Genomic DNA, 10,429 nt, shown 5'->3' on the forward strand with positions numbered 1-10,429 from the left:
GCTTTAATTCAAGATTTAAAAAAAATATATATATATGATAATGGACAGAGGGTTTAGACTAGAGCTGAAGATCTTTGCCCGAACCTGACAGGATCCAACGGGTTCAGGCTTATTTTTTACCATTTTAGACAGGGTCGGGCTGGGGTTAGGCCATACCTATCAACATTAGGATATGAAAATAAGGGATGTGCCCACCATAATAAGGGACCCCCTCCCCTTTTTTTTTTTTTTTTTAAATACCCAAATTACTAAAACTGTTTATTTGGAGATGTTTCATTGTAAATAAACAGTTAAATGGTCAGTAATTTGTTTTAAAATTATTATTAACAAAGGAAAAAATAAATGCATACATTAGCAGCAAATACAATAGCAAACAGTACAGCTTTATTAAAATGAATAGCTATTATAATGAAATAGAATCAAGCTATCAAATCTCATTAGCCGTTTCTCCACTGTATCACTTACACATTCTGATTAAAGAGCAACGAATGAATCTCTCATTTATTTAGATTTTTTTAATTAAAATAAATAACAGGTGTGTCTTTAAAAGACTTTAAAAAATGCACACATCTAACATAATGAAAGCATTCGACTGCTTTCCTAACTGTTTATGCTCATTTAAGACGAAATTAGTTGTGTTTGAAAAAAAAAAAAAAAACACTAGGATCGACATGTTTTTATGTTATTATTATTAATTATGTGTATATGTCTGTTTTAACATGCACCCAAAACCCAGACTTTCACTCCGCTTCAAATTGCCTGTACAGAAACCGTTTGGGAAACAGCGTCTATTTATCAGTATGGAGCGCGTCAGCTGACAGTCATGCACCATTATATGACTGTTTTGAGGATTTTATAGGAGGGGCGACGACACCTGTAATCAAAAGGAAAGGGAATCGCGCCATTTTTTATATTTATTCTTAAGTGTTTTTAATCATGTTTTCATTCCTAAACAAAGCGAACGCACAGAACAGACTCGCATTTAAGAGCAAGGGGCGGCCCCTGGTGGTTCGGCAGTATGGGTTGCATATAGGGGAGGCTCGACTCTTCAGAGAAAGACTGAAAACATGGGAGAAATACGGGAAAATACTTTTACGGGATGATAGCGGGGTAGAACTGTAAAATACTGTAGAATCCTGGGAAAAACTGGAGGATTGACAGGTATAGGTTAGGCCTGTCTCGGGTTTGCACGGCATATGAACTGTCATGTGATGCATTTCGATTAGCGTGAGAAAGTAATCAAATCATCTGTTACAACATTAAAACCCATGCCAGTAAAGGTGAAACCACTGATGACGAAGAAGTCAGAAAGAGGGAATTTTGCGGAGTAAAAAAATGTACAGCAAGCTGAGAGAGAAAATGACACTCGCTACATTGACACCGTTGTCATGGAAAATGGAATTTTGTTGGCGGGGGTTTCCTCCGGGTGCTCTGGTTTTCCCGACAAATCCAAAGACATGTGGTATAGGGGAATCGAGTAAGCTCATTTGTTCGTACTGCATGTGTGTGAATGCATGTGTGTATGGATGTTTCCTGGTCATGGGTTGCTGCTGGAAGGGCATCCGCTGCTTAAAACATGTGCTGGATAAGTTGGCGGTTCATTCCGCTGTGGAGACCCCTGATTAATAAATGGACTAAGTTGAAAAGAAAAAAAATAAGAAATTTTGTATGTGAATCTATATTTGTTCGTTATTTCTAGCAATTCTATTTAGTTGTATGATTTGTCATTGCGTTTGGCTCTGTGTAACAGGATAGGAGAGGCGAGCATCTCCGTTTTAAGCAGATGATGTAAAGAATTTGCGACGGCTCTATTAATGTCCTGAGAGCAGAGGTCAGAAAGGGACATATTTCGCATTGAACAGAGAAGCCGCTCATGGAAAAAGTGAAGTGCGCTATTATTTCCATCTGTTCTTCCTTCCATAATCTCCAGCAACCCATTTATATTGAGGAAGACAGGCAGGGAAAGAGTGTCGGAAACGATGTTGACAGGGTTTTTAATTCTCAGTGCTTTTATGGGATCTTGTTCCTTGAATGCATCCTGTCAGTATGTTGTTAGCATTTCCTTCGGGATACAGCGGGAAATGTGTCATGTACTTGTAGGGGAGGTTTTTTTCTCGTTTATTGTATTGAATGTGACATTGCTAGAGTCAAGCATCAGGGTCAAATAATAATATATTAAAAAATTATAATAATAAAAAATTCTCAGTTTTACAAATTTACAATTTGTAGTTTGTCATTTTTTTAAATTTTTAAAAAATAAAATAATGTTGTAAACTTTAAAATTTTAATTAAAAGTTTTGTTATTTTAAGCATTTTAACTAATTTTTAGCATGTTTATATTTTATTATAGCCAACTAATCCGCGCCTGGGCCCTATAAGGAGCACTTGGGCATGGTTTGGATAGCATAGTGTGAGTGCACCCTTTGCAGATCAACTGAAAATCCAATGAGAAGCGTCTTGAAGTGGGCGGGGCATGTCAGATACTAGAGAGCATTTGATTGGTCAGAAGATTTGATAAGAAACTAAAGTATGATGTGAAAAAAACCTTTGCTTCTACAAGCTTTGGATGTTTATGTCAGGTTTATATCTTCTAAATAAACATTTTGTCACTGTTTTGGAGCACATAGATATCCTTAAAAAATGTAAAATCACAAAAATATATTGATACTAACATTTAAATAAAACTTCAATATAAAAAAAAAAATCTATATTTGATGGAATAACCCTGACTTTTTTTTAAATACCAACAAATGTTTTTCTGACCTGTTGTCATTTTTATACTTTATAGAATAAAACAATTGATTACGTTTTACTCAAACCCATACTTAATAAATCCAGTTAAACAACAAAATAGAGAATTTTTATTTATTTATATATACATATCCACACACACACACACACACACACACACACACACACACACAAATTGACTGCCTCAATGTGTGAAATATTATTCTCATTTTCATTATTAAATTTTTATTGTATTATTTACTGTATTAAATTTTAATCATTATTTGATAGGACAAACTGGGATATAAAAAAAACATTTAGCCTATAAATCTAAAATTTCATTCATAATGGTCTTCAAAATATCTTAAATTTAAGTTGTTGAAACCTGCAGTCTTACCTGATTTATTACTAAAGGTTGTGGTTGTGGGAAAAAAGGTTTGGATAGACTATGGTAGTGGTAATATTCTGGGAAATATCTATTAAGTAGTATTTTTTTTATTTTTGACAGCTACTCTCATGACACCATACAGTCTTATTTTAATTTGCTAAGCTTTGGGGTAAAATCTGACCTAAAAATTGAGAATTTCTCTGGTAGTTTTGTAGTTTGTCAACTAGTAAATAAAAGACTTCATGTATTGTAATTCACTCAAGTATACATAATAAACACCTTTGGCAATTGTACCCAGAATTTAAATTGACCAGGTGCCAAAATGTAAACTTTTCATCATCTATGTAAAATGCAGCAACACAACCTCAAGAAAAGAAAGAGAGAGAAAAAAAAAGTAATATTATAAAAGGGAACTGTTCTTTCCAAACCAGTAGTCCTCCTTCCGGAGTCTGAGGGGAAAATGAGCAATATTATTGTGAAATTAAATTGTGTTTGTAACTGCACAAGTGTTGCCATGCTGCCAGTGTGTGTTTGGGTGTGTGTGTGTGTGTGTATGGGATGTCATGAACACACATTAGCTTCAGAAGGCAGGAAATCCACATCACAGGGCCTGCAGGAAACATTTATTACCAAGGCCTGAAACTCTTTCAGCCTTGTTAGAATCTGCTTTCCTGAAGAGCAAAAGCCCCGACAGAAACACTGCAGACTGTAGAAGCTGCTTGTTGCTTTATTGTTGTGCATCTTAAAGGAACACTCTGCTTTTTTAAGTTGGCTCATTTTTCAAGTAAACTAGTTTAAATCCATTCAGCCAATCTCCAGTTCTGTCTGGAGTACTGTTAGCTTAGCTCAGCATAAATCATTAAATCAGATTAGACCATTAGCATCTTGCAAGAATAAAGAGCTTTGATAACTTTCCTATTTAAAGCATGACTCTTCTGTAGCTACATCTCGTACTAAGACTAATGCTGATGATACACAGGGCAACTCTTTAGGCAATGTTGCCAGGCAAAGCGATATCGCTTGGCTGATTTTCTACTAAGAATGGGAAAAAATATTGTATCTGTAACCCATTGCCTTAAATAGTTACCCTGTGTCTCACCTGGTGGCCCATTTATGACATAATTTCCCAAAGTTGCCCAGCAACATCGCTTAAAAAAATTGCCCTGTGTATCTTCAGCATTACAGAAAAGGAAAAGTTGCCATTTTCTAGGCTAAAATGGCTAGGAACTCTTCTCTCAATCTGGTTCAATCAATATACGTTAGTCTTAGTACACGATGTAGCTAAAGAAGTCAAGCTTTAAATAGGAGAATTATCAAAAGTCTTTTTGAATTTTTTTAAAGCGAGATGCTAATGATGTAGTCTTAATTCAATAATGTATGCTAAGCTAAGCTAATAGTGTTCCCGCCAAACCCAATGATCAGCTGAATAGATTAAAAAATGGTAAAACACGATTGTTTAACTCGAAGTTACTTAGAAAATGAGCCTTTTATCAAAAAATTTTATGTTTCTACAAGACATAATCTGAATGGATTCAGAAATGGTTACCTGTAACTGTTTAACCCTATAGTGGAGTTGTAAAATGAGCCTATTTTTTATAAAATTAAGTGTTTTTTTTTATAGTAATCAGCAAACTATGGAAGTCTGACAACTATAAGTTAATGTTTTTACTGTGTGTGTGTGTGTGTGTGTGTGTGTGTGTGTGTGTGTGTGTGTGTGTGTGTGTGTGTGTGTGTGTGTGTGGCAGGTGAATGGAGACTGGCAGTCTCAGATGCGGCGGGTGATGAAGTTGATCGCAGGAGGAGGTCTGACCATCACCGGCTCTCATAACATGTGCGGAGACTACTTATACAGCGGCCATACAGTCATGCTGACCCTCACCTATCTCTTCATCAAGGAGTGTGGGTGAACATTTCTGTGATTTCAGACAACACCGACCTCTAGGGGACAGTTAAAGCACATGCTATCACATACCATAAAAAATGTAAACAAATTTCTAATAATAAATATAAAGTTTTAAATTGTAAAATCGAATCCTATTTAAGCATTTAAATAATATTTTGATATACTGGATAAGTTGGTGGTTCATTCCGCTGTGGCGACCCCTGGATTGATAAAGGGACTAAGTGTAAATAAATGAATGAATGTTTTACACAGCGGATGCCCTTCCAGCCGCAACCCAGTACTAGGAAACACCACACTCATTAACACACATACACTTTGGACAATTTAGTTTATCCAATTCACCTATAGCGCATGTCTTTGAACTGTGGGGGAAACTGGAGCACAAGCCAACATGGGGAGAACATGCAAACTCCACATAGAAATGCCAACTGACCCAGCTGGGACTTGAACCAGCAACCTTCTTATTGTGAGGTGACAGTGCTAACTACTGAGCCACCGTGTCGCCCAGAACACAAAAAATAGTTTGTTTTTTAAATTAAAGTAAAAGTGAAAACATTTTAGTAAAATTGTTGTGAGTTTTGTCATTATGTTAGTTTTCCCATACATCTACTGTAGTACAGTTTTTGTTTGCTATATTTAGTTCATGAAAGCTACAGTGAAGGAGATTCGTTAATTCACTTATTTGTGTTTAGCTATCGAATTCAAACGTTTTGTAAAATAAAATAAAAACTTGTGTGTACAAAAAAACACACACACAAGTTTGGTACAACCTTGTGTACTAGTTCTAATGAATAAAAAAAGAGTGTGACCTTCTTTCTCCTCACAGATTCTCCCAGAAGGTTCTGGTGGTTTCACTGGGGCTGCTGGTCTTTGTGTGCGGTCGGAGTGTTCTGCATCCTCCTGGCTCATGACCATTACACCATTGACGTTGTCGTGGCCTACTTCATCACCACACGCCTTTTCTGGTGGTATCACACTATGGCCAACCAACAAGTATGCCATTCATTTATAGCACCTCACACATGCCACAATTTCCATTTGTCTGGTTTATTGTAGTTTAGCATTTTTAAATTATTTATATATTTCAAGACTATTTGCTGTAACTGATTTATTTTATCTTTGCCAAGACACTTCTATACGGATAAAAGTCACATTTAAAGGCTTAACTAAATTAATTGGGTTAACTAGGCAGGTTAGGGTAATTAGGCAAGTTATTATATAATGATGGTTTGTTCTGTAGACTATTGAAAAAATATAGCTTAAAGGGGCTAATAATTTTGACCTTAAAATGGTGTTTAAAAAATTAAAAACGGATTTTATTCTAGCCGAAATAAAACAAATAAAATTTTCTCCGAAAGAAAAAATATTAAGAGACATACTGTGAAAATGTCCTAGCTAGATGTTAAACATCATTTGGAAAAAAAAAATAAAAAAATTCAAAGGAGGCTAATAATTCTGGCTTTAACTGTGTATATGTATATATACATATTCAACAAATAAAAATTAACATTATAAATTCGGACAAATGTCTTTATACGGTATATGGTCATGGTTAAAGTAAATATTGAAATATTGTTTCATGTTTCTTTATATAAACGTGCTGGACTGAAGTGTATTTGTCTGTAAGAGCGCCATCTACTGGTATTTCTATAAACAGCCACATGTCAGATTTTCTATTACTCTATTGAAAACTATTATTTATGTTTAATAATTATTATTTTATTTCAGTCACTTTTTTATTTACTTTCAAATTTCATTAATTCAAAAGGTTATATTTTTTTTCAGTTAACGAAAAGGACCAATACACTGTAGGAAAAATATGTTAATTAACAGTTTCCGTATTTCAATTCCATATGTAATTCAAAAGGGTTTTCTATATTTTTATGGTTGTGATTTGCATTATGGGGCCTTGATCTCTGCTCTGTCGACTTTTGATGTTGAAAATTCAACTCTACAGTTTAACAAAGTGACTTTTATTGCTGATTTTTGTAATAATATATAGATAAATGGGTTTATATAGATAAATGTATCTGTAAAATAACAGAAAATGTACAGAAAAGGTTTTTGTAGCATAATATACAACACCATCCCAGGCAATATATCAATTTAAACTAATAAATTTGTTCATAAAAGTCACTTTTTCGAATTTTTCAAGGTTAAAAGTTGTTGGAAGAAAGATCAAAGTCCCATAATGCAATTTAAAAGCAGAAATAGAATCACAAAATACCCAAAACTGATAATTTACAGATATTTTACTGTGTTGTTTTAGTCTTAGTTTTGGTTCACTGAAATAACCTTGATCGTAACCTCCATGTCTTTCAGGTGCTCAAAGAAACATCACAAAGCAACTTCTTCGCCAATGTGTGGTGGTATCGATTTTTCCAGTACCTAGAAAGCAATGTTCCTGCCGTTGTTCCACGTCACTACCAGAAACCCTTTTCATGGCGATTGCTGCACTGGAGCCATGTCAAATACACACGGATAGACTCCGATTGACTAGCTTTCTCATTGGAAAAAAACTCACCCGAAGTGCCAGAACAAGACTGAAATTGTTACTAATCCCTTTAGTTATCAAACTACTCATTCAAAACGTCTCGTTTCCTTGCGCAGGATAGAGTTTTTGATGTAAACTTACCAAGTTTGTGGCGGAGAACAATAAATTACGGTTAGTGATGAGCGTCTTTTTTTTTTTTTTGTCGTAGCATTACACGCAAAACGTTTGTCCTTTTGTTTTGTTTTTTGAATAAATTGGTAATGTAGCCAAGTATCTTCGCCCCCGTTTACAGCCACAAAGCCATCTTTTCAAGATATCAAACAAGCAATTTATTGATCTCTTTGCTAGAAATGAGAATCAGTTTTGTACAGACTTCGATTTTTCTAGATAACACTTGCTTTCAGATGATTTATATGGACATAATTTTATTTTTTGAACTAATTCTTTACTTCGAGAGCTACAGATGACGTATATCGTTCGGATGATCGAATGCTCCACAGTGCCTTAACGATTTCAGAGCAAACTCTTGCTCGTTTGTATTTATGTTCGTTCACAGACTATTTCAGTGTTTCGCATTTTTCTGCGACTCATGCGAGATGTTTTACCTCGTCGCCTGAATGTTATTTCACGAGAGTGTCCGCAAAGCTAATTCCATCGTCTGTTATCATTTCTAATTGTTTTTGAATATATTTATTAATGTCTTCGTTGCGTTATGTTTAGTGTTTTCCTCTGGGATCTTGTTTTGCACAGTTGTTTAAGTCGGACGACAGGTGTTTTATGGTGTTGAATTCCAGGTTTCTGTTGGACTGACAAGACGATGTGATTTATCATTTCCATGAGCGAATCAGAGGATCTGTCCTATTGACCACCCAATACAACAAGCTGCTATATTGTCATTAAAAGTAGGAGGTTTTCTGATGTCTGTTGACAAACAAATAAATTACAAATATTAGTACACAGCTTTGTTTGATCACTTTTTTTTTTTAAATATATTTTGCATGTGGACACGTTAAATGTCACCTTCTCTGTGAAAGCCCAGCAGATTATTTATTTTTTTAACAAGCACTCACTGGCCACTTTATTAGGTACACCTTACTAGTTCCGAGTTGGACCCTCTTTTGCGATCAGAATTGCCTTAATTCTTCGTGGCATAGATTTAACAAGGTACTGGAAATATTCCTTAGAGATTCTGGTCCATATTGAGATGGTAGCATCACACAGTTGCGGCAGATCCATGATGTGAATCTCCCGTTCCACCACATCCCAAAGGTTCTCTATTGGATTGAGATCTGCTGACTGTGGAGGCCATTTGAGTACAGTGAACTCCTTGTCACGTTCATGAAATCAGTCTGGGATGATTCGTGCTTCATCACATGGCGTGTAATCCTGCCATCAGAAGATGGGTACACGGGTCATAAAGGGATGGACATGGTCAGCAACAATACTCAGGTAGGCTATGGTGTTGACATGATCCTCAGTTGGTACTAATGGGCCCAAAGTGTGCCAAGAAAATATCCCCCACACCATTACACCACCATGAGCAGCCTGAACTGTTGATACAAGGCAGGATGGATCCATGCTTTCATGTTGTTGACGCCAAATTCTGACCCTGCCATCTGAATGTGGCAGCAGAAATTGAGACTCATCAGACCAGGCAACGTTTTTCCAATCTTCTATTGTCCAATTTGTGAATTGTAGCCTCAGTTTCCTGCTGCTGTAGCCCATGAGTGTATATTTGTCTGGTGAGTGTATATTTGTGCTACACAATGTAAAGAAGATTCTGTCAAAATATAATGTTGATATCTTTAATATTGACTGACTGTGTTAGGCTCTGTCAAACACTGTAAAAATGCTGGGTTCCACACAAACGATTTGTGTTGGGACAAAAAATTAAGTGGATTGAATATAAAACAATTAAGTTGTCCCAAAAAAAAACTGAATTTTGTTTCAGCTTGTTTTATAAAAGTAGTTTGAACAAACAGTAAAAAAAAATTTGGAGTAAATATTGGCCTCATCTTTTTGAGAAATTCAAACTTGAAGAAAAAGTTTATATTTACACACATCTGAACCATAATTATTCAGACTATGTGCCGTTATATCAAATTAAACCTGAGATTCTGCCATTTTCAATGATCTATGGGTGTCCACACTCGGTCCTGGAGGGCCAGTTTCCTGCAAAGTTTGGTTCCAACCCCAATCAGACACACCTGGGCTAGCTAATCAAGCTCTTACTAGGCTTTCTAGAAACAGTTAAGGTGTGTTGAGGCAAATTGGAGCTAAAATATGCAGGACACCAGCCCTCCAGGATCTGCCATCAGGATCTTTATGGGAAAAATTGGGTCTAATTTTGATGACGGAAAGTTCCCAAAAAAAAACTATGAAACTATAGAGGAGGTACAGCAGCTTTATGTGTAAAATCAGATATTAGTAAAAAAATTAATAAATAAATATATATTTATATATTTAATATTTACTTTTATAAATATAAAATCCCGACATATCTCTGGTTACAGATGCTTTAGCATTCATTAAAGGGTTGTAGACTAAATCAGCTTCTATAATATATAGGCTTTACAGCAGGCTTACAGTATAATAATAGCTGCACTTTTTAATATAGTTCAAAAACACTATAGTATTTATTATTATTATTATTATTATTATTATTATTATCATTAGTAGTAGTAGTAGTAGTATTGGGGTGTCATTGTGGTGCAGTGGGTAGCACAATTGCCTCACAGTAAGAAGGTCATTGGTTCAAGCCTCGGCTGGGTCAGTTGGCATATTTAGCCCATGTTGGCCTGGGTTTCCTTCAGATGCTCCAGATTCCCCCAACAAGTCCAGTGACATGCGCTATAGGTAAATTGGGTAACCTAAAGTGTGTGAGTGTGTATGGATGTTTCCCAGTGATGGGTTG

The 10,429-nt window shown here is 35.5% G+C and overlaps 1 protein-coding gene across 7 annotated transcripts in view; it reads left to right on the forward strand.

The window, feature by feature from the left end:
- Positions 1-8,474, forward strand: part of sgms1b (sphingomyelin synthase 1b) — a 48,826-nt gene extending 40,352 nt beyond the window's left edge. For 2 of the 7 annotated variants that reach the window (XM_087275274.1, XM_087275275.1), the window contains exons 4-5: positions 5,848-6,014; positions 7,344-8,472. In XM_087275274.1, coding sequence (XP_087131400.1) covers positions 5,848-6,014; positions 7,344-7,413 — 237 coding nt within the window. In that variant the 3' untranslated portion in view covers positions 7,414-8,472. 7 annotated transcript variants of the gene reach the window in all.
- The last annotated feature ends 1,955 nt before the right edge of the window (positions 8,475-10,429 follow it).

The sequence above is a fragment of the Danio rerio genome, chromosome 12 (assembly GCF_052040795.2).
Source record: "Danio rerio strain M-AB ecotype USA chromosome 12, GRCz13ab, whole genome shotgun sequence".
NCBI lineage: Eukaryota > Metazoa > Chordata > Actinopteri > Cypriniformes > Danionidae > Danio > Danio rerio.